Below are 23,597 nucleotides of genomic sequence, written 5' to 3' on the forward strand. Positions count from 1 at the left end.
TCAGGAGTAATGGGGCTTTGCCAAGTGCACCAGTAAGGCGGGCATTATTTGAAAACTTTTCCTCAAGAGAAAAGGCGGGGAAAGTTCTGCCAAGCACACCAATTCCCTCAGAAGGGAAAGGGCCTTGCCAATGTGAAGGCGAGGCTGCAGTTAAACAACTTCACCTCAGAATTTAAATTCACATTTAAGTATGCAGTACTCTAAGAAATTGCAATACAGGCTGTTGTTAAAACAGCTTTAGATCAGAGTTTAAATTCACATTTAAGTAAGCGATTCTCTAAGAAATCACAGGGCAAGTTGTTGTTAAAGCAACTTTACCTCAGAATTTAAATTCACATTTAAGTATATGATTATCTAGAAAATCATAGCATTTGTTTTAAAATATGAACAACGATGTTAAAAAATTACCGCCAAAACGCAGATTGATCCTGTCAAATCAAGTTTTTTAAAATCTGACAGGAAAATGAATCTCTGAAGAGTTCCTAGATGCTGCTAGTGCAGCGGACAAAAGGAACTGAGGGTTTAGGTGGGAAACCTAAGGTTCCAAAGCTAACTGTGCAGGCACAGAATAACCCATTTGTGTGATTCGCAGAGACCACGAAGAAGAAATAGTATTTACCCTGCCTCGAGCCTTGGGGTCAGGTGGGTAAGGAATAATACTCTCTCTCTCTATATATATATATATATGTTACTTTCAGGAAGCTATGGGATCTGTGGTGGGATCCTGTCGCTTTTCCTCTTCCTCATCCTTCCTTCCTTTCTTCCTTCTTTCCTTCTTCCTTGTCCATCCAGATCGCCATGGGGGTCCCTTTGCACCGGGTGAAGGACATCCGCACCCTTTACGGGGAACCTCCATGGGCCGACAACCCCATATCCTTCGAGAACCCCAGCAACGTGCCGGCGCCGAGGGGCCACGTCATCGCTGCCCGGATCACCAGCGAAAACCCCGAAGAGGTCAGTCCGGTGGGGGCCCTAAAAGAGAAGACCAAGGGTTTGGTACAGTTGGTAATGGTCTGTTTTGTCCCCCTCCGTTTTAGGGTTTCAAGCCCAGCTCTGGTACGGTGCAGGAGCTGAACTTCCGCAGCAACAAGAACGTCTGGGGCTACTTCAGCGTGGCGGCTGCCGGGGGTTTGCACGAATTCGCCGATTCCCAGTTCGGACACTGCTTCTCCTGGGGGGAGAACCGCGAGGAGGCCATTTCGTGAGTGTTAAATGGTTTATATAGTTTGCACGCACATATATTGGTGCAGTCCAAGGACCTAAATATCCTAAGGGAGCCAGAACCCAACTGATCTTGAAAGCTAAGGTGGGTCAGCCCTGGTTGGTCCTTGGAAGGGAAGCCGTCAGGTGCTGTAGGCGATGCTCAGAGATGGGCGAGAAACGGCGTGGTGCTGCCAATTCTAGGGTTCTGGAGTGCGCAGCAACTGCACGCTCCAGAACTCTAGAACATGCCACCGCCATCATGCCAGCCTCCCATCCACACACTGACTGCCATCTTGACGTAAGCTACGTGCAGCATATAGACATCGCTGCGCATCACTTACGTCACCAGTGCGCCAATGGCGCTCTCGTGACTTACGCAGGGCGACTTTAAAAGAACCCATTTTTTCCAGGTTCTTTTTACTACAGAGGGACACTACGTGGTTCGGCTGCCGCAGCGTTCCTCTGGAAGAAAAGCGGACCCCTCCAGCCCACTATTTAATTTATGGGGTTGCCATAAACAAACAGCTTCATTTATATATACTGAGCTAACAGTGTGAATTGATAGACAGTCTCAGGACAAAGGTCTGATTTTGGAAGCTAAGCAGGGTCAGTCTGGGATAGTCCTTGGATGAGAGGCCGTCAACAGATACTGCAGGCTGTATTTCAGAGGAAGGAGCTGAGAAAACCCACATTGGAAGACTCCTAGGAAAAGTCACCATAAGTTGACTTCATTGATTTATTCAAGGCAAATGCACATACATTTGCAATCTCTCCCAGTTCCCAGAAAGTCCCAGAGGGACCAAATTGAAGCAGGAAACCATTGGTGGGGGGAAATCTAGATTTTGGGTTTTTGGATGCCTCCCTTTGTCGTCACCTACTCCATGGTTGTTTTGTTTTAGGAACTTGGTGGTAGCCCTGAAGGAGCTCTCCATCCGCGGGGACTTCAGGACCACCGTCGAGTATCTGGTGAAGCTGCTGGAGACGGAGAGCTTCCAGAACAACGAGGTCGACACCAGTTGGCTGGACCACCTCATTGCAGAGAAGGTGCAGGTGAGCATCCCTCCTCGCCCAGTCTGGCCTGCTCACCTGTGTAAGAGTAAGAGGGCGAACAAGTAAAGGCAGAGTAAAGCTTGCGTCTTCCAGCACTTGGAGTACAGTCGTTCTGCAGAGACAGAGAGATCATAGAATTGTAGACTTGGAATAGACCCCAAGGGTCCTGGTCCAGTCCAACCCCATTCTGCCATGCAGGAGCTCTCAATCAAAATATCTCTGACAGATAGCCATCCAGCCTCTGCTTAAAGATCTCCAAGGAAGGAGACTCCAAAGCAGCATACAGTATTCCATGTTGAGGTAGAATCTCTTTTTCTGTAGCTTGCATCCGTTGCTCTGGGTTCTAGTCTCTGGAGCAGCAGAAAACAAGCTTGCTCCCTTCTCCATATGACATCCCTTTAAGTATTTAAACAGGGCTATCATGTCACCTCTTAACCTTCTCTTCTCCAGGCTAAACATCCCCAGCTCCCTAAGTCCTTCCTCATAGGCCTTCACGGTTTCCAGACCCTTGCTAACATCCCATTGTCTCCCCATCACTTTCTCCTCTGTAGCTGTTAGGAGGATTTGTGAATGGTTGACCAGCCAAACCCAAAGGGTGCTGAGCAATTGCCCCTCTTCTCCTTCGTCCTGGAGAGGAGTGACCAGTGGGGTGTCCAGTGGGGTCCTATCCTGGGCCCAGGGCTCAGCCATGGCTCCTATTCTCCTTCATCCTGGAGAGGAGTGACCAGTGGGGTGTCCAGTGGGGTCCTATCCTGGGCCCAGGGCTCAGCTATGGCTCCTCTTCTCCTTCATCCTGGAGAGGAGTGACCAGTGGGGTGTTCAGTGGGGTCCTATCCTGGGCCCAAGGCTCAGCCATGGCTCCTCTTCTCCTGTGTCCTGGAGAGGAGTGACCAGTGGGGTGTCCAGTGGGGTCCTGCCCTGGGCCCAGGGACCATAGAGTTATACCTAAGAATTAGATGCAGGTAAACGGAACGGCATTTATGGTTCCCGCAGATACTTCTAGTGTTTAAATGTTTTAATATTAATCTATAAATGGGACTGTCCACCCAACCCCCGCCTTGCAAATGACGGCTGCGTACTACAAAGGTGACGTTTCGTCTCCCCGGCGCAGGCGGAGAAGCCGGACACCATCTTGGGCATCGTGTGCGGCGCACTCAACGTCGCCGACACTGCATTCCGGACCTGCATGGATGACTTCTTGCATTCACTCGAACGGTAAACGAATGTGTTATATGCCGCAGTTCTCCTTTCCCCGCTCCTTGCCAATAAAATTGCCAATAAAATAAGAGCTATGGGACCTTAAAACATATTATTTTTATTTTTCCAGGGGTCAAGTGCTGCCAGCGGCTTCCCTTCTGAACATTGTGGACATGGAACTTATTTATGAAGGCGTTAAATACGCGTTGAAGGTAACGCTGTGCACTTGATATATTTTTTGGAATATTTGCATCTGCGTTAGGAGATATCTTGTATTTTTTGGAAGAAGGAATGCAACTGTGTGTGTGTGTGTGTGTAATATTTTTTAACATGCTGTGATGCTTCTATAGGTTGCACGCCAGTCGCTGACCACTTATGTGATCATAATGAACGGGACCCACATTGAGATCGATGTGCACCGGCTGAACGATGGCGGCCTTCTCCTTTCATACGACGGCAACAGCCACACCACGTACATGAAGGAAGAGGTTGACAGGTGGGTCTTAAAGGGTCTAATCCTGGGATTTGTGGGTTTGTGAGACACCAGGAATGCTGCAAAGACCTTGCGAAACTGCAGCTCCCAGGAGATGGACCTGCAGCACTTAAAGTGTTGTCTTAAAACTGCATTGTTTCGACAGTGTAGAATCATTGGCAGAATGAGGTTGGAGTGGATGGCCCTTGGGCATCCCTTCCAGCCTTATTGCTTTGTAATTCAGTGCAAGGGGAATATGGATTGCCTCAAAGGGTGGTGGACTCTTATTTCTTTGGCGGTCCTTAATCCAAGCTTGGGTGGTCATTTTTCAGGAATGCTTTAGATGTGGATTCCTACATGGCAGGGGGTTGGATGAGATTACCCTTGGGGTCCCTTCTAGCTCTGTGGTGGAAAGTGGGACACAGTAGGAAAAAGTGGAAGACTCTATTACAAAGGGTCGTCCCTAACTGAAGTTGACCCCGAGGCAAGTAACACAAGCACAAAACCATAGTTGGGGCTGCGCATTAGGATTGAAGCCTCGATAACGTCGTGTGATGGAGTCTCCTTCCTTGGAGATCTTTAAACAGAGGCTGGGTGGCCATCTGTCAAGGATGCTTTGATCTAGATTTCCTGCATGGAAGAACGGGGTTGGACTGGATGGCCCTTGGGGCCTCTTCCAACTCTATGATTCTATGATTCCATAATTGACCAAGAGGAGTGAGCATGAGTGTGGTGTTCCCCCCCAGGTACCGCGTCACCGTCGGCAACAAAACCTGTGATTTCGAAAAGGAGAACGACCCGACGTTGCTTCGGTCTCCGTCGGCCGGGAAGCTGCTTCAGTACATTGTGGACGATGGGAGCTACGTCTCCGTGGGACACAGCTATGCGGAGATAGAGGTGGTCATAGACGGTTGGATGGGAAGCATGGGGTTCCAGTTTTTGTGGCAACGCTCGGGTTTGCAAAGCTTGCCGTGTTTTGCAAACTGTTTTGAAATATCACCTATGTACTACCTGGTGTTCCTTGGTGGTCCCCCATCTAAGGGCTAACCAGGGCTGGACCCTACTTAGCTTCCATGAATAGATGGGAACCTGGTGCCTTTGGGCTATTTAGGTCTATGTGCCTTTAAGTGGACTCAGGAATTTTGTAGGGTTTTCTTAGGCAAGAGGTGGTTTGGCCGGTTCCTTCCTCTGAAATGCAGCCCACAAACCCTGGGATTTGTTGGTCTCTCATCCAAGTATTCACCAGGGCTGACCTTGCTTAGCTTACAAATGCAGATGAGACGCCGCAGATCAGTTTACGGCAACCCCATGGGTTGAATGGTGTTGGACCCTCCGAAGTGGTTTGGCCGGTTCCCCCTCTGAAATATTTGCCCGCAGCACCTGGGGTTCCCTAGAGGTCTCCCATCCAAGGACTAACCATGCCTGACCCTGCTCAGCTTCCCTTCCACACAACCATAGTTCTCCTGTTCCTCTCCATAGGTCATGAAGATGGTAGTGACCTTGTCGGTGGAGGAATCTGGGATCATCCGTTACGTGAAACGCCCTGGGACGCTGCTGGAGGCGGGCTGCGTCGTTGCGAGACTCGAACTGGATGACCCCAGCAAAGTCCACCCGGTGAGTGGGGAAGCGTTCGGACACCCAAGCGGTCAGTCTCGCAACCCCCCCGCCCCGTAAGCACAGCCAGAGAGTGACCACACCATGAACAGTCTTGACCAACCCTCCTGGAAAAGATGGTGGTGGGAATGTGCAAAAGAGGTGGCTGGAGGAGCTCCCTTCTATGAGTGGTCAGTTTCGGAAAAGAAGGAAAGGGTGATATGGGAGAGATGGACACAGTGGTCCATGGGATGGAGAAAACTAGAGACACGAGAGAGATGGATGCAGTGGTTCAAAGATATGAGCTAGATGGACGTAGTGGTCCATAGGATGGAGAAAACTCTAGAGATGCAAGAGGGATGGACGCAATGGTCCAGAGACAGGAGAGATGGACGCAATGGTCCATGGAGTAGAGAAAACTCTAGAGACACAAGAGAGATGGACGCAATGGTCCAGAGACATGAGAGAGATGGACACAGTGGTCCATGGGATGGAGACAGTTCTAGAAACACAGGACAGATGGACGCGGTGGTCCAGAGACATGAGAGGATGGACGCAGTGGTCCATGGAGTGGAGAAGACTCCGGAGACACGAGAGACATGGACGCAGTGGTCCACGAGATACAAAAACTCCAGGGGATATGAAAGAGGTGGACACAGTGGTATGTGTGTTGGAGGAAACTAGCTAAGGGGGTCTGCTTTTGTGACCTTTGAAGCCCCTCAGGTTCCAGGCCAGGTTTGGCTCACGGGCACATAGTTCCTGACCACCCTTTTGAAAGGCCTCCCACCTTCCTTTCTTCTTTTCACTCCTCCTCTTCTTCTTCCTCTGTCCCTTAGGCCCAGCTGTACACGGGGGGTCTTCCTCCCCAGCACCCCGTCCCGATCCTCGGGGAGAAGCTGCATCAGGTTTTCCACAACGTCCTGGACAGCCTCCTGAACGTGATGAACGGCTACTGCTTGCCGGAGCCCTATTTCGGGACCAAGGTAAAGGGGGGGGTTCGGGTCCAAGCGGTCAGGGTTTGAAGCTGTAAAGGATCCATACAGTCAGGGGTCCAAGCGGTAAAGGGTCCAAGCGGTCAGGGGTCCAAGTGGTAAAGGGTCCAAACCTTCAGGGGTCCAAGTGGTAAATGGTCCAAGTGGTAAAGGGTCCAAATGATAAGGGGTCGAAGCAGTAAAGTGTTGAAGCGGTCAGGGGTTGAAGTGGTGTCCACCCCTCCAAGATGGTCGCTGACCACTTCATGGCTTGACCGCTCTCCCAACCTGTAAGTCATTCGTCACTTTTTCCGGAGTCCCTGAACCTGTTTTCTTTTCCATTTGCACTTGCGCTGGTGCGCCATGTAGGTCAAAGAGTGGGTCTGTAAGCTGATGAAGACCCTCCGCGACCCATCGCTCCCACTCTTGGAGCTGCAGGAGATCATGACCAGCATTTCAGGCCGGATCCCTCCGTCGGTGGAGAAGTCAGTCCGGAAAGTGATGGCCCAGTACGCCAGCAACATCACCTCCGTCCTCTGCCAGTTCCCCAGCCAGCAGGTGAATAAGGCAGGAGTAGCCAGGTAGTACCTAAAACTAGGGCTGCGTCCACACTGCGGAACTGTAGTGGAGTCTCCCTCCTTGGAGGTCTTTAAACAGAGGCTGGATGGCCATCTGTCACTGGGGATGCTTTGACTGAGAGTTCCTGCGTGGCAGAAGGGGGTTGGACTGGATCAGGGCCCTTCAGGTCTCTTCCAACTCTATGATTCTATGAATTTAATGTGCGTCAGCAACACCTTTGGCTCCATGCTGTGCAAACCCTCGGCTGCGATGCGGCCACATATACCTATGTGTGTGTGTATAGTCCAGAAATATTTTTCATGGGTTGCGGCCATTTTACTCGTTCATCTTCCTGCTTCTCGGAGGGTTTGCGCCGTCGCTGTTCAATAACGTTTTAAAAATGAACGCAAAATACGTGACTCGTTTGCTTTCGTATCTCAGATCGCCAGCATCCTCGATAGCCACGCCGCCACTTTGCAGCGCAAAGCCGACCGTGAAGTCTTCTTCATGAACACACAGAGCATCGTGCAACTGGTTCAGAAGCAAGTTTGGATATTTTTGCAATATTCTTGCTATGTGTGTGTGTGTGTTGCAATATTTTTGCAATATTCTTCCTAATTTAGATACCGCAGCGGCATCCGAGGGCACATGAAATCCGTGGTGTTGGATCTCTTGCGGAGATACTTGCAGGTGGAGACTGAATTCCAGCAAGGTACGGTTGCAAAATCTCCGCCAAAATTACGTTCGATCCTCGGTCGCTATCAAATATTTTATTGCCCACTTACTTCACCCCTGCAGCTCACTACGACAAATGCGTGATCAATCTTCGGGAGCGTTACATGCCGGACATGACGCCAGTCCTCGAATGCATCTTCTCCCATGCGCAGGTGGCCAAGAAGAACCTCCTGGTGACGATGCTCATCGTGAGTAGCAGGACCCATGGCTTTGTTATGTGACAAAATGGCGGCCGCGGCCGGACTCCCTTCGATAATGACTAAGCCGTTGAACGGTTGCTTTGCATCTGTTTCTTCTGTGCAGGACCACCTTTGCGGCAGGGACCCTACCTTGACGGAAGAGCTGGTGGCCATTTTGAACGAACTCACCCAGCTGAGCAAGACGGAGCATTCAAAAGTGGCCCTGAGGGCCAGGCAGGTAAGTCCGGCTTCATGTGCCTTTTCCTCATCTCTTTGGGTGCCATCATGTACTTAGGAAAAAATGAAATGCATAGATATAGGATGGACTTGTCTTAAGGAGACTTATATGTGAGAAAGGGATCTAGGAGTCCAAGGAGACCACAAGTTGAACATGAGTCAACAGTGCGATGCGGCAGCTAACAAGGCCAGTGCGATTCTAGGCTGCATCAATAGATGTCTAGTGTCGATATCAATGCCTTCCGTGTGCATCCTGACCTGATAGTTGTTGGAATGGTCCAGAATTTCAGTGTTTTCAAAGAGCATTTTATGCCCAGGATGGTTTATAACATGTTCTGCTGCTGCTGATTTTTCTGGCCGTAGTATCTTTCGTGTTCCTTGATCCGCGTTCGGATGCTGCGCTTTATAGAACCATAGAGCTGGAAGAGAGCAGCACAACGGCCATCCAGTCCAACCCCATTCAGCCATGCAGGAACCCTCAACCAAAGCATCCCTGACAGATTGGTGGTCCCTATGTGGATTTGTCTACATAGAGAGAAGCATGTTTTTATCTTTCTGTGTCTGCATGTCGAAGGAGAGGGTCATAAAACCCACAGGTTACAGCTGCGTCTCTGCCATCTGCAAGGTGGCCATTTTGGGTTGCACTTTGAGTTTTCGAACCCCAAGGTTTTGATTTTCGGAGGACTAAAAGTTGTTGTCTCTCTTTCTTTGCTCCAGGTGCTGATAGCGTCCCACCTGCCTTCCTACGAACTGCGGCACAACCAGGTGGAGTCCATTTTCCTCTCTGCCATCGACATGTACGGACACCAGTTTTGTCCCGAGAACCTGAAGGTCAGTCCGGCTTGTTGTAGTAGTAGTAGTAGAGGTCTGGTCAGTTCCCCTCTACGGCCAGAAATAGGAGCCACTTAAAATGATTGTTCGGCAAAAGAGCGTCGGTGCTTCGCAAGTTACGAATCCCTGGATTATGTGGGACACAGCCGTGGCAGTTAAAGTGGCGTCAAACTGCGTTATTTACACAATGTAGACGCGCCCTTTGCTTCCCGGAGTCTCTTACTCTTGGTTGAGTCGAGGTACAAAAACATCCGGAAACTCAGATTAGTTCCCTTTTTTCCTTCTTTCCTCTACGCTGTGTCTTATTTCCCATGACAGATATGTTTTCCGAGGATATATGTACGCATTTGGTGCCTTTCCCAGCTTTCCTGTAGTAAATTAAAACTTGTAGTGGATGATGATGATGATGCTTCCTTAATTTTCTGCGCCTTCTTCTCTTCTTCCCAGAAACTCATCCTTTCGGAAACCACCATCTTCGACGTCCTGCCCACCTTCTTCTATCACGCCAACCAAGTCGTCTGCATGGCGGCCCTGGAGGTAAACATGGGGTTTATCTGAAAGTGGATTTAATCCTACAACCAAAGCATAGGTCGGACCTCCTTCTCCGTGTTTACTCCCAGGTTTACGTGCGTCGGGCGTACATCGCGTACGAACTGAACAGCCTCCAGCATCGCCAGCTGGCGGACGGCACTTGCGTGGTGGAGTTCCAGTTCATGCTGCCCTCCTCTCACCCAAACAGGTTGGCAGCGCATGGCGCCATAGGCGCGGGCGTGCGCGGTTTCTGGCGATGGGATTTTTAGTGTGCATTTTGTGGCGGAAGCGATGTGGACAAAGTCGTCGCGACAGTGTTCGGAAAGCCCCGCCATTCCCGCGATAAGTGTGCAATCTATGTTTCTTTCCAGAGGCAGCAGCCCGGCTCTGACCAGGTACCGCATCTGAACATGGGTTTTTTGCTCCGCCGCATGAGTAGCCATTTTGAAAACAAACAGTAGCGCCGCTAAAAATAAAAAGCGTCTGGCAGTCTCCTCCCGCTTCCTATCCTTCGCTTTTTGAAATTTGCTAATTTCCTCCGAACGGGAGACAAAGGGACTCCTGTTTTTTTGTTCCCATCCCAGATATAGCTACCTTTTTTTGCGTGTTGTGCTTTTTTGTGTGTTTGTGTTTGTATGCTGGCAGGTCCAGAGTCAAGGAGAGAAATTTTGTGCTCTTGGTTCTTATTCTTATTATTAATGTTTAGTTATATAGCGCCATAAGTTTGCATGCTGCTTTGCAGGCGCTTATTGAAACAGCTTGCATCCATTGCTCCATTGTGTCCTATTCTCTGCAGCAGCAGAAAACAAGCTTGCTCCGTCCTCAATATGGCCTCCCTTTATACACTTAAAGAGGGCTGTCATATCATCTCTTAACCTTCTCTCTTTCATCTGGGAAGAATGAGGGATCTGGAATCTCTTTTCCTATAGCTTGCATCCATTGTTCCAGGTCCTGTTCTCTGGAGCAGCAGAGAACAAGCTTTCCCTGTAGGATTGAATCCATTGCATCCATTGGTCCTGTTCTCTGGAGCAGCAGAAAACAAGCTTGCTCCCTCCTCAACATGACTTCTCTTCAAGTATTTAAACAGGGCTCTCATATCCCCTCAACCTTCTCTTCTCCAGACTAAACATCCCCAGCTCTCTAAGTCTCTCGTTATAAGGTTTTATGGTTTCCAAACCACAAACCGCCACAGGGAATTCTGGCCAATGTTTCCATCCTAGTCGTTCTAACTGTTCTCTTTGGGGCATGGCATGTCTTATGCGCTTCGTTTCTGTGCGCGTTTGCCGTCTCTCCTTTTGCAGGATGTCCGTCCCGGTCAGCATCTCAAACCCGGACCTGGCGCGCCACAGCACCGAGCTCTTCATGGACAGTGGCTTTTCTCCTCTCTGCCAGCGCATGGGTGCAATGGTGGCTTTCGACAGATTCGAAGACTTCGCCAGGTAGTTTGGGGGACACTTTTTGAGAACAGCCCGGGAAAAGGCCCTGCCAGATCGCTCTGGTTTTGCCCAAATTTAATAATGCCATAAGTCTCCAATTAACCTAATCCCTTTTTCCTCTTCTCCCCTTTTTGTTTCCAGGAACTTTGACGAAGTCATTTCTTGCTTCGCAGAGCCTCCGTCGGAGAGTCCGCTCTTTAGCGAAGTGCGGTCCACTCTCTACGACGAAGAGGACAACAAGGTGACCATTCGGGGGGCGGTTGGCCCTGGCTTGACCGCTGTGTTTTTCCGGCCGGACTGACCGACTGCGCGGTCTTGCGTTTTTCCAGAGCGTCCGGGAGGAGCCCATCCACATCCTGAACGTCGCGCTGCGCTTTGTGGACCGCCACGAAGACGAGGAGCTGGTGCCCGTCTTCCGAGCCTTTGCGCAGTCTAAGGTCTTGGCATGTTTTGATATGTGTGTGTGTGTGTGTGTGTGAATACTGTTATTGAGATTGATATTGATTACTATAATTTAGATTGGCTTATTTCGTGTATTTAATTATTTATTCATATGGTAGAAAACCTAAATTAAATGACATATAATAGTGAAATAAAAAGATATGGAGGGACTATGTGCAGCCCTGTGCAAATTTACAGCACATGATTTGTAAAGAAAATGTAATAATAATAATAATAATAATAATAATAACAACAACAACAACAACAAAGTTATATATTGATAGAAATTATGTTTTTGAAGCGGAAAGAAGCTAGAACGTTTAAGCGTAATTGTGGCCTAATTTTATATATGTGTGTATGATGTTAAGTATACTGTTTACATTGTTGTAGTTGCCGTTTTCGTGGCAATTAGTCCGTTTGTTTTGTTTTAACGTGGTTTATATCACTGGATTATTTTGACCAGAACAACATCCTCGTGGATTATGGGCTCCGGAGGATCACCTTTTTGATAACTCAGCAGGTGAGCCAAGCATATTTTTGGAGACATGCTCAAGGTTTGCTCAGTGAATGTATTAATAGTCATAATAATTAAATATTATATTTTAATATTAAGTCGTTAAAAATGCAACACTAATACAAATAGTGACTATAAAATACTAACACCAAATTGCAACATTCCTATTAGTTCCTTAAAATATCCGTCCGTGCGAATGTTAGTTGACGATCTGGCATTTTAGCAAATTAATAGTAACGTCATTGTTTTAACGATTGTATTTTATATGGAATTGTTTGATTGCTGTAATATAAATAATAATAATAATAATAATTATTATTATTATTATTATTATTATTATTATTAATCATGAAATAATCGTATAATCATCGTCAAGGGTGGAGCATTTTCCCAGACATCACTTGTCTGTTATTGTAGGTTTATTTTTTATTTGCTATATTTTACTATTTAATGCAAATATGTATTAATATGTATTATGTTAAGCTGTTTTTGTAGAATGCATGCCATAGGCAGGTTTATTTTATTTTTTTCTATTCTATTTTTAACTGATTGCATGTTGTTTTTGTTGTTGTTGTTGTTATTATTAAGTTTTATTTAAATAATAATTTAAATAAATAATATTTATTATTTTTATTATTTATTACAATAATTTATTTTAATAAATTATTTATTTATTGTTTTATTATTTATTTAATTTTTATTTTTTATTTATCTATGGTATTTATACCCCACCCTTCAGCCCTAAAGGCTATCAGAGCAGCTTATTATAAATAATAATTATTTATTATATTTATTATTGTTTATTAAGCTGTGTAAATTTACAGCGCTCTATAAATAATAATATAATTTATTTATATTCTGCCTTTTCCCAGAGGAATCAAGGCAGATTACAACAGAAGCTATAATAAATACAAATAACAATACAAAAATACAAATAATAATAATAATACATTGGTTTCACCCCACATCTTTTGTAAACTTGAACCCTTGGAAATTATGTACAATCTGACCTGGATTCTTTATCCACAGATTCAAATATCTATAGATTGAAAAATATTCCAAAATGAATTTAATTAGAAATAAGTATAATTAGAAATATTTATAAATAAATAAATATAATTATTGGAAATGTAAATATAGTTAGAAATAAATGTAGTTAGAAATATTTGTAAATAAATAAATATATTAGAAATATAAATATTGTTAGAAATAAATATAATTAGAAATATTTGTAAATAAATAAATATACGTATTAGAAATATAAATATAGTTAGAAATAAAAATAATTAGAAATATTTGTAAATAAATAAATAAAACTACTAGAAATACAAATATAATTAGATATAAATATAATTAGAAATATTTATAAATAATAAATAAATATAGCTAGAAATAAATATAATTGTAAATAATAAATAACAAATAAATAAAATATTTATTTCTAGCCTGCCTTTCCTGTGATCAAGGCGGGTTACATACACATGCCAATACAGCATAGCAATACAATATAAAACACAATAAAAACAACAAATACATTACATTACAACAAATACATTACATTACAAATATATGTAAACAAACAAATAAATATAATTAATATAGATATAAATATAATTAGAAATAAATATAATTAGAAATATTTGTAATTAAATAAATATAATTATTAGCAATATAAATATAATTAGAAATATTTATAAATAATAAATAAATATAATTACAAAGGTTTTGTGTGTGCTTGAAAACATAAAAAAATATTTTGAATATTCGGTTTCCTCTTTCTTTTTACCTGCAATTTCTAATTTCTGTTTCAGAGGGAATTTCCCAAGTTTTTCACTTTCCGCGCCCGAGACGAGGTGAGCGCCGCGCGTTTTTTCGGTCGCTGAGAAGTACGTTTTTTCTTGGTATAAAAGAAGCCCAACAAATAGCGATATTAACGATGAATTAACATGGTAAATTGAAAAGTGAAAAAAGGAATATGGAAAAGAAATTTGTACGAAGAATACGTTATATATCATTTGTATCATAAAATTTAAAAATACTAATTAAAAAAATTAATTAGTAAAATTTATATATATATATATATATATATACACACATACATACATACATACATACAGTGGAACCTTATTATATGCGAGGGATCCGTTCCGGATCCCTCCACGTATAAAAAAATCTGCCTATGCTCAAGCCCCATTGTTTCCATGGGGCTCGTGCGTGGCGGCGCGCGAGGCGCAACGGGTGCGCATGCCCATTCAATTGAATGGGACCCACCGCCCCTTCCGCCCCGCACGCGCCGGCGGCTTTGAGCGCCTATGCTCAAAGCCGCCTATAAAAAGGCAGCGTATGCGGAGGCTCCGCTGTATATATATATAGCCAAAACTCCTCCTCCTTCTCCGGCCTTTTTGCGCAGTTTGCCGAAGACCGCATCTATCGCCACTTGGAGCCCGCGTTGGCCTTCCAGTTGGAGCTGAACCGCATGCGCAACTTCGACCTGGCGGCGGTGCCTTGCGCCAACCACAAAATGCACCTCTACCTGGGCGCCGCCAAGGTGGATGAAGGCGCGGAGGTCACCGACTACAGGTTCTTCATCCGGGCGATCGTCCGCCATTCGGACCTGATCACCAAGGTAATCGATATTGGGCTGTGTCCGAGGGATCCTCTTCCGCACAAAGGCTGGCCAGGCTCTGAGACAGAATCATAGAGTTGGAAGAGACCCCAAGGGTCGTCCAATCCAACCCCAAGTTGGCTCATGTTCAACTCGTGGTCTACTAGGACTCCTGGATCCCTTTCTCGTGTCCAGTTGTCCAGCTATTGCCCATCTCCATCTTTTGCAGGAGGCCTCCTTTGAGTATTTGCAGAACGAGGGCGAGCGGCTGCTCCTGGAGGCCATGGACGAGCTGGAGGTGGCCTTCAGCAACACCAGCGTCCGCACCGACTGCAACCACATCTTCCTCAACTTCGTCCCAACCGTCGTCATGGACCCTTCCAAGGTATGTGGCCCCCTTTGCCTTTGAACCTATGGAAACCCACTGAGGGACCCTTCCAAGGAAATGTGTGGCCTCCTTTGCCTTTATGCAAGCCTTGCACGCATGGTCCTTGCACGCTCTTTCATGGACCTTGCACCCTCTTGCACAGACCTTGCAGCTTTTGCATGGACCTTGTACCCTTTTGTACGCACCTTGCATGCTCTTGTACGGACCTTGCCTGCTCTTGCATGGACCTTGCACTCTCTCAGCCTCAGAGGAAAGCAATGGTAGTAGCAAGCTCCCTCTGAGTAAACCTTGCCCAGGAGACTCCATAGTAGGTCCACCTTAAAGTTGGAGACGACTTGAAGGTCCGCAGCAGCAGCAACCGTTGTGTTGGATTCCCTCCAGATCGAGGAGTCAGTGCGCTCCATGGTCATGCGCTACGGGAGCCGCCTGTGGAAACTCCGCGTCCTGCAAGCTGAGGTGAAGATCAACATCCGTCTGACGCCGACAGCGCAAGCGGTTCCCATCCGCCTCTTCCTCACCGATGAGTCCGGATATTACCTGGACATCAGCCTCTACAAGGAGGTCAACGACCCCAGGACCGGGAGCGTAAGTGACCCCTCGGACCCTTGACCGCGGGGACGCAACGCCTTTGCAGACAACCTACTCCCCCAAAACACCCTTTTGTTAGCTGCATAGGAAGCATAATGGAAGTTTTGTGAGATATTAGCCTCCTATGGCCGCATCTGCACTGCAGAATTAATGCAGTTTGGCACCATGGTTCAATGCTGTGGGATAATGAGATTTGTAGTTTGGTCAGACGTTTACCCTTTTTGGCGTCTCAGGGCAGGTTGCGTAAAGTGGAATTATGGCGATTAAAGCAGTGTCGAACCAGGTTAATTCCTGCAGTGCAGACGCAGCAGAGGTGAGAGTTAAGAGGAATGGGATGCAACGAGAGTTTTGCAAAAGAAATCAGATGTGTAAGGAAAGGGAGGAAGCCGTTGCACGCTTGACGTTGCGTCTCCGTGTTTCAGATCATGTTCCACTCCTACGGCGAGAAGCAAGGCCCGCTGCACGGGATGTTGATCAACACGCCGTACATGACGAAGGACCTGCTCCAGGCCAAGCGCTTCCAGGCGCAGTCCCTCGGCACCACTTACGCCTATGACTTTCTGGAGATGTTCCGGCAGGTGAGGCGAGATGACTGCGCAAACTCCGCTTACGTGAAACGTCAACACCATCATCGTCATCACAGTGATATTTGGTTTATACGGTCCGCCCTCGCGGGCAGCAAGGGATGAAACGGAACAGCGTGGCATGTGGGAGCGCACCGCCATTCAGGCAACCCACAATTTGCGTTTCCTTCACAGGCGCTGTTCAAGTTGTGGGTCCCCATGGAGCCGTGCCCCACGGACGTCTTGACCTACACGGAGTTGGTGCTGGGCACTCAGGGACAGCTGGTCCAAATGAACCGACTGCCCGGCGGGAACGAGGTATGGCCACGTAGCGGTCATCGGCCCAAGAGGTCCGCTCGGTGGACTCTGTGACCCTTAGTAGTCCCTTCCGACTCTAGGATCCTATGTATTCCTGCACGGCAGAAGGAGGGTTGGACTCTATGGCCCTTAGTAGTCCCTTCTGACTCTAGGATCCTATGTATTCCTGCATGGCAGAATGGGGTTGGACTATATGACCCTTAGTAGTCCCTTCCGACTCTAGGATCCTATGTATTCCTGCATGACAGAGGAGAGTTGGACTCTATGGCCCTTAGTAGTCCCTTCCAATGCTAGGAGGGTTGGACTATATGGCCCTTAGTAGTCTCTTCCGACTCTAGGATCCTATGTATTCCTGCATGGCAGAAGGAGAGTTGGACTCTATGGCCCTTAGTAGTCCCTTCCAACGCTAGGATCCTATGTATTCCTGCATGGCAGAAGGAGGGTTGGACTATATGGCCCTTATCATACATTAATAAAAATATTTTAGAACCTCTCCCTTTATTTCCTCTTTTGTTGCCGACTGCGCTTCCAGATCGGGATGGTGGCCTTCAAAATGAAGCTGAAGACCCCCGAATACCCCAAAGGCCGTGACGTCGTGGTCATCATCAATGACATCACGTACAAGATCGGGTCGTTCGGGCCCAAGGAGGACCTCCTCTTCCTGCACGCGTCAGAGCTGGCACGAGCCGAGGGCATCCCCAGGATCTACATAGCGGCCAACAGTGGCGCACGCATTGGGTTCGCCGACGAAATCAAACACAAGTTCCAAGTGGGATGGGTGGACCCTGTGGACCCCTACAAGGTTAGTTTAAGCCATTAAGTTGCACCGGAAGAGCTACAAAGGCCTAGCGGAGTGTCCTCTCTAGGAATCTCTAGGTCCTCCAGGACAGCTCTGTGGTCAACATTCGACAGACACTGACCATAGAACTGCGCTGGAGGAGCTACAAATGCCTAGTAGAGTGTCCTCTCTAGGAATCTCTAGGTCATTCAGTGCGACTTTTGGTTAAAGTTGACCATAGAGTTGCCCTGGAGGACTTAGATATTCCTAGAGAGGACATAGTTAATAAAATCCATGATTAACCAAATCCGGAAAAGTCAAATGTGGAGGGACAAGCATACTTTATCTTATAGCACAACCTTTCCGTTAACATTATTATTATTATTATTATTATTATTGATTGATTGATTGATTGAAATTTTATTCATATACCGCTGTTCCTATGATCACGGCGGTTTACAAACAGAATAAGATACAATACGATACAGGTTACAAATATAATACAATACAAATCACAGCTTAAAAATCAAAATTAACAGCGAAAGTCCTTCATAAAAAACCATATACTACTATACATCATTAAAATCCATCATTAACCAATCAAGATAATAAAACAATCTAAAAATACAATAAATAGTATACAGGAGCAAAACAATCAGGACATGTGAGGGAAGGCTTGACGAAATAAATGAGTCTTAAGGTTTTTCTTAAATGACTCCAGGGAGGGGGCTAAGCGGAGCTCCTCAGGGAGAGCGTTCCAAGACTGCGGGGCCACCACAGAAAAAGCCCTTTGCGCAGTCACTGCGTATCTTGTCTTGGGAACACTCAAAAGTTTTTTCCCACGAGACCTGAGAGTGTGGGGCGGATTGTATGGGGAGAGGCGATCCTCCAAGTACTCTGGGCCCAAGCCATTTAGGGCTTTATAGGTAACAACCAACACCTTGTATTGTGCCCGGAAGCGAATTGGCAGCCAGTGCAGATCTGCTAGTACAGGTGTTATGTGGCTGGCCCTGGAACTACCAGTGACCAACCTGGCAGCCATATTTTGAACCAACTGCAGCTTCCGAGTTTGGTACAAGGGTTGCCCCATGTAGAGCGCATTACAGAAATTGAGTCGAGAGGTTACCAGTGCATGTACTACTGTTTCAAGGTCCCCCCGGTCCAGGTAGGGACGCAGCTGGCGTATCAGCCGAAGCTGATAACAGGTGCTCCTAACTGTCGCATCCACCTGAGGAGTCAGGTGAAGCGAGGAGTCAAGAAGCACCCCCAAACTGCGAACTGAGTCCTTCACGGGGAGCGTGACCCCGTTCAGGACTGGTGGACAAACCTCCTTCCCAGGACCAGGAGAACCTATCACAAGTACTTCCGTTTTCTCTGGATTCAGGCTGAGTCTATTTTCCCTCATCCAGCCCATTACCGACTCCAGACAGGCACTGAGTGGAGAGATGCCATCCCTAGTCACTGCATCAGTCGGAGACATAGAGAAGACTATTTGGGTGTCATCAGCGTACTGATAACACCGCGCCCCATGTCTCCGGATGATCTCTTATAAGTTCATAAGTTCAACCGAAATAACTTGGGTTTTTTTGGAGAATGATTATTATTTAAGATGGCGTCCGTAACTTCCGAATCGCGTTCTGAGGCCATTTTCTTGGCTGTCAGATTCCGAAACGGAAATTTCCGTATTTCTTGGCCTAACACTTTTCGCCGTCTCTCTCCAAAGGGATTCAAGTACCTCTACCTGACCCCCCAGGACTACACAAAGATGAGCGCCGTCAACTCCGTACATTGTGAACACGTCGAGGAGGCCGGCGAGTCAAGGTGAGCGTGCGGCACGCACCTCTTTTCGAATCCCGTGTTGTTGCCTTCATTGCGCGCTTCACATCATCTTTTGTGACCCTCTCGTCCTCCCGTAGGTACGTCATAACCGATATTATCGGTAAAGACGAGGGCTTCGGTGTGGAGAATCTCAGAGCGGCGGCAGCCATTGCCGGCGACTCGTCCCTCGCCTATGATGAAATCATCACCATTAGCATGGTACGGATTTTATTATTTATTTGATGCCATTCGTGGCTCAAGGATATAGAAATGCTTGCCTTTCTGAGCGGATTGGTAGTGTTATTGATATTGGCGATCAATAAATCCCTTCGTTTCCATATGGCAGGTGACCTGCCGCGCCATTGGGATCGGGGCTTACCTGGTGAGGCTCGGCCAGAGAGTGATCCAGGTGGACAACTCCCACATCATCCTGACCGGCGCCGGGGCTTTGAATAAGGTAAGCAAGTGAGTCGTGTCTCGAACCCTAGACTCGGAAGGGACCCCGAGAGTCATCTGGTTCTGGGAGGACACAGTCCGAGCCCGCCCTGCGACCGACGGTCATCTGGCCTCCATTTAAAACCCTCCCAAGAAGGGCGCTCCACCACTCTCCAAGGCACTTCTTACTCTCAAGAAGTTCCTCCTAATGTTGAGGTGGAATCTCTTTTCCTATAGTTTGCATCCATTGTTCTGTGTCCTTTGTTCTGGAGCAGCAGAAAATAAGCTTGCTCCCCCCTCAATATGGCATCTCTCCAAATCTTTAAACAGAGCTGTCATATCACCTCTTAGCCTTCTCTCCTTCGTATGGGAAGAATGAAGAATATGGGATCTCTCTCTGTACTTGCATCCATTGCTCTATATCCTATTCACTGGAGCAGCAGAAAACAAGCTTGCTCCATTCTCAATATGATATTCCCCCAAAACTTTAAACAGGGCTGTCATATCACCTCTTAACCTTCTCTTTTTCATTTGGGAAGAATTAAGTATATGGAATCTCTTTTCCTCTAGTTTGCATCCAAGGCTCCATTGTGTCCTGTTCTCTGGAGCAGCAGAAAACAAGCTTGCTCCATCCTGATTATGCTCCATCTTCAATATGACATCCCTCCAAATCTTTAAACAGAGTTCTCATATCATCTCTTAACCTTCTCTCCTTCATATGGGAAGAATGAAGAAAATGGAATCTCTTTTCCTCTAGTTTGCATCTATTATTCCATGTCCTATTCTCTGACAGTAAGAGCTATTTGACAGTGGAAGATGCTGCCTTTGAGTCTCCTTCCTTGGAGGCCTTTAAACAGAGGCTGGATGACCATCTTTCGGGTATGCTTTGATTGAGAGTTCCTGCATGGCAGAAAAATGGGGTTGGACTGGATAAGGGCCCTTCTTGGGGTCTCTTCCAACTCTTCTATGGATCTGTTTAATTCTTGCCATGATGCGTGTGTCTTGCTTGCACCAGGTCTTGGGCCGCGAAGTCTACACTTCCAACAACCAACTAGGAGGAGTGGAGATCATGCACAACAACGGGGTTTCCCACGTAACTGTCCCGGACGATTTTGAGGGAGTCTACGCCATTTTGCAATGGCTGTCCTACATGCCCAAGGTAGGCTGAGAGAGGAGAGGACATGCGCTGGACATAGGATGGACATGCGCTGAAACAACTCCACTTTCTGATGCACCTTCTGTTGTTGTTGTTGTTGTTCTCCTTCTTAATCTGGAATTAAAAACGTTCCTCCTTATAGGACAACCGCAGCCCATTGCCAATCATCACTGCAAGTGACCCCATCGACCGAGAAATCGAATTTTCGCCTTCCAAAGCCCCTTACGATCCTCGGTGGATGCTGGCCGGGAGACCTCACCCCAGTAAGTCCAGTTTGTAAATGTTTTTAGGGGAACATGGCGCCGGAAAGGTGCGCAATTTTCAAAACCTTCTAGCGGCCGAACCCAAAGGGTGCTCCTCTTCTCTTTCATCCTGGAGAGGAGTGACTGGTGGGGTGTCCAGTGGGGTCCTTTCTTGAGCCCAGGGCTGAGCAATGGCTCTTCTTCTTCGTCCTGGAGAGAAGTGACCAGTGGGGTGTCCAGTGGGGTCCTGTCCTGGGCCCAGTGTTATTCAACATCTTCATCAATGACTTGGATAACAGAATTGGGAGCATACTTATCAAATTTGCAGATGACACCAAATTAGGAGGAGTAGCTAATACTCCAGAGGATAGGATCAAAATTCAAAATGACCTGAATAGACTAGAAAGCTGGGCCAAAGCTAACAAAATGAAATTAAACGGAGAGAAACGTAAGGTAGAGCGAGGGATTATGTTATATTTCTGGTGTTCAGTCTACTGCCGCTGTGACGCATTTCTGCTCTGTGGGTTCATGCTTTGTCTTTCCACATTTCCTTTCCTTGTGCAGCGGTCAAGGGGTCTTGGCAAAGCGGCTTCTTCGACCACGGCTCCTTCCTGGAGATCATGCAGCCGTGGGCGCAGACCGTGGTGGTCGGCCGGGCCAGGTAAGGGCGAGAACGCCAATCCACTAAACATTCAAGGGATGGAGACCCTGCTTCCACCAAAGTTAGCGCTTAGTAGCCCAAAGCGAGGGGGAGGCATGACCGACTGACCATCTGGACACTCTCCTGGCGCTAGTGGCTGCGTTGTCATTGCGCATGCGCAGAAATCCAACGCCTGCGACATCTTTGCTCTGCAGTTTATAGATAAAGATTCCTAGTCCTTATGAATATAGCCCTGGGCAAACTCCGGATGTCTTCTCCTTCCACTATTATTCCTAGAAGCGGGTTTAAATGAAAAAAACGCGTTGGGTTATTATCCAACAGGCATAATTTCTGCATCGATTGAAGACTGATTCAAAACAGGCATAATTCCTGCATTAATTCGAGATGCAAAAGTATCGAACAGGCACCATTTCTGCTTTAACCAAAGATGCAACCTTTTGCACCTTGAATTAATGCAGAAACTGTGCCTGTTCGGTTTGGTTTTGAGCCTGGGAATGTACAATGGGGGAGCAATTTTGGTTTTGGAAATGATTATTTTCGATCTTTGAACCCGTTACAGGCTCGGCGGGATCCCGGTGGGCACCATAGCCGTAGAGACACGGACGGTTGAGTTGGCGGTTCCAGCCGATCCGGCCAACCCGGAGTCCGAAGCAAAGGTCAGGAGCAGTCATTCCAAGTTGTAAAGTCCAGAATAATTTATTCCATCCTTGGTGGCTGCGCCTTCAAGTTGTTTCTGACTTACGGGGGGGGGGGGGGGGGGGGTTGGCAGTGGTTTGCGTTTCCTGCGCAAGGTCATCTATGGGGCTTCCATGGCCAAGCAAGGGTTCAAACCCTGGTCTAGTCCAATGCTCCAACCACTACTCTTAATTCCTTCTAATGTTGAGGTGGAATCTCTTTCCCTGGAGCTTGCATCCATTGCTCCGGGTCTCATTCTCTGGAGCAGCAGAAAACGAGCTTGCTCCCTCCTCAATATGGCCTCCCTTCAGATATTTCAGCAAGGCTATCATGACACCTCTTAACCCTCTCTTACTCTCAGGAAGTTCCTCCTAATGTTGAGGTGCAATCTCTTTTCTTCTCACATGCATCCATTGTTCCTGGTCCTAGTCTCTGGAGTAGCAGAAATCAAGCTTGCTCCCTCCCCAATATGGCCTCCCTTCAGATATTTAAATATTTGAATGCTTCTCCTTTTGTTTGCCCTTCTTCTCCAGATCATCCAACAAGCGGGACAGGTCTGGTTTCCCGACTCAGCCTTCAAAACGGCCCAGGCGATCAAGGACTTTGACCGGGAGCGCCTCCCGCTCTTGGTCTTCGCCAACTGGAGGGGATTCTCCGGAGGGATGAAAGGTAGCGAGCATCCGGCGTCCGTTCCCTCCGTCGGACGTGGAAATGCTGGACGGACTCTGACTCTTCCCCGTCTTTCCCCATAGACATGTATGACCAGGTGCTTAAGTTTGGGGCCTACATCGTCGACAGCCTCCGGAAGTTCAGACAACCCGCCCTCGTCTACATCCCGCCGCATGCCGAATTGCGGGGCGGGTCCTGGGTGGTCATCGACCCAACCATCAACCCACTCCACGTGGAGCTCTACGCAGACAAGGAAAGCAGGTGGGTCTCCTCCGTCTACTTTCATTTCCCGGAATCCTACCTGGAACCTCGTCCTCTCCTTCATTATTCTCAGGCTATGAGACCATAGAGTTACGCTGGAGGACCTTTAGATTCCTAGAAGGAACACTTCACTAGGCATTTGTAGGTCCTTCAGTGTAACTCTGTGGTCAATGTTGACCATGGTGTTTAGTTGGAAGACCTAGAGTTTCCCAAAAGGAACATTTCTCTAGGCATTTGTAGGTCCTCCAGCACAACTTTATGGTCAGCTTCTGATGGACACTGAGCTGGAAGAGCTAGAGATTCCTAGAAGGAACCCTTCTCTAGGCATTTGTAGTTCCTCCAGTGCAATTCTGTGGTCATAGTGACCAGACATCTTTCTTTTCCAGGACATACCCTACATTTCACCCTTTGGTCAGGGCAGAATTCCAAAATGTGCTCCATTTTGAACATGACTAGGAAGCATGTATTTTCATTAGTGTTAGCTTTTATTTT

The 23,597-nt window shown here is 47.1% G+C and overlaps 1 protein-coding gene across 7 annotated transcripts in view; it reads left to right on the forward strand.

Annotated features, from left to right (window-relative positions):
• The window catches only part of ACACB (acetyl-CoA carboxylase beta), a 46,633-nt gene that overhangs the window by 15,265 nt on the left and 7,771 nt on the right, over positions 1–23,597 (forward strand). For 6 of the 7 annotated variants that reach the window (XM_089489797.1, XM_089489795.1, XM_089489798.1 and 3 more), the window contains 38 exons: positions 793–954; positions 1,038–1,201; positions 2,103–2,253; positions 3,365–3,468; positions 3,581–3,662; positions 3,801–3,946; positions 4,669–4,819; positions 5,402–5,536; positions 6,352–6,498; positions 6,856–7,044; positions 7,486–7,586; positions 7,668–7,756; positions 7,843–7,967; positions 8,083–8,196; positions 8,913–9,026; positions 9,474–9,563; positions 9,647–9,765; positions 9,929–9,952; positions 10,859–10,996; positions 11,135–11,234; positions 11,323–11,430; positions 11,898–11,954; positions 13,760–13,801; positions 14,359–14,574; positions 14,783–14,938; positions 15,323–15,526; positions 15,952–16,107; positions 16,288–16,410; positions 16,943–17,212; positions 18,912–19,009; positions 19,105–19,225; positions 19,353–19,463; positions 20,457–20,600; positions 20,740–20,860; positions 21,404–21,500; positions 22,060–22,156; positions 22,709–22,844; positions 22,928–23,105. In XM_089489797.1, the coding sequence (XP_089345923.1) occupies positions 793–954; positions 1,038–1,201; positions 2,103–2,253; positions 3,365–3,468; positions 3,581–3,662; positions 3,801–3,946; positions 4,669–4,819; positions 5,402–5,536; positions 6,352–6,498; positions 6,856–7,044; positions 7,486–7,586; positions 7,668–7,756; positions 7,843–7,967; positions 8,083–8,196; positions 8,913–9,026; positions 9,474–9,563; positions 9,647–9,765; positions 9,929–9,952; positions 10,859–10,996; positions 11,135–11,234; positions 11,323–11,430; positions 11,898–11,954; positions 13,760–13,801; positions 14,359–14,574; positions 14,783–14,938; positions 15,323–15,526; positions 15,952–16,107; positions 16,288–16,410; positions 16,943–17,212; positions 18,912–19,009; positions 19,105–19,225; positions 19,353–19,463; positions 20,457–20,600; positions 20,740–20,860; positions 21,404–21,500; positions 22,060–22,156; positions 22,709–22,844; positions 22,928–23,105 (4,880 nt within the window). The remainder of the gene's footprint in view (positions 1–792; positions 955–1,037; positions 1,202–2,102; positions 2,254–3,364; positions 3,469–3,580; positions 3,663–3,800; positions 3,947–4,668; positions 4,820–5,401; positions 5,537–6,351; positions 6,499–6,855; positions 7,045–7,485; positions 7,587–7,667; positions 7,757–7,842; positions 7,968–8,082; positions 8,197–8,912; positions 9,027–9,473; positions 9,564–9,646; positions 9,766–9,928; positions 9,953–10,858; positions 10,997–11,134; positions 11,235–11,322; positions 11,431–11,897; positions 11,955–13,759; positions 13,802–14,358; positions 14,575–14,782; positions 14,939–15,322; positions 15,527–15,951; positions 16,108–16,287; positions 16,411–16,942; positions 17,213–18,911; positions 19,010–19,104; positions 19,226–19,352; positions 19,464–20,456; positions 20,601–20,739; positions 20,861–21,403; positions 21,501–22,059; positions 22,157–22,708; positions 22,845–22,927; positions 23,106–23,597) is intronic. The other variant, XM_089489794.1, reaches the window with a different exon arrangement.

The sequence above is a fragment of the Sceloporus occidentalis genome, unplaced genomic scaffold (assembly GCF_023333645.1).
Source record: "Sceloporus occidentalis isolate IW3139 unplaced genomic scaffold, rSceOcc1.0.p SCAF_41, whole genome shotgun sequence".
Taxonomy (NCBI): domain Eukaryota; kingdom Metazoa; phylum Chordata; class Lepidosauria; order Squamata; family Phrynosomatidae; genus Sceloporus; species Sceloporus occidentalis.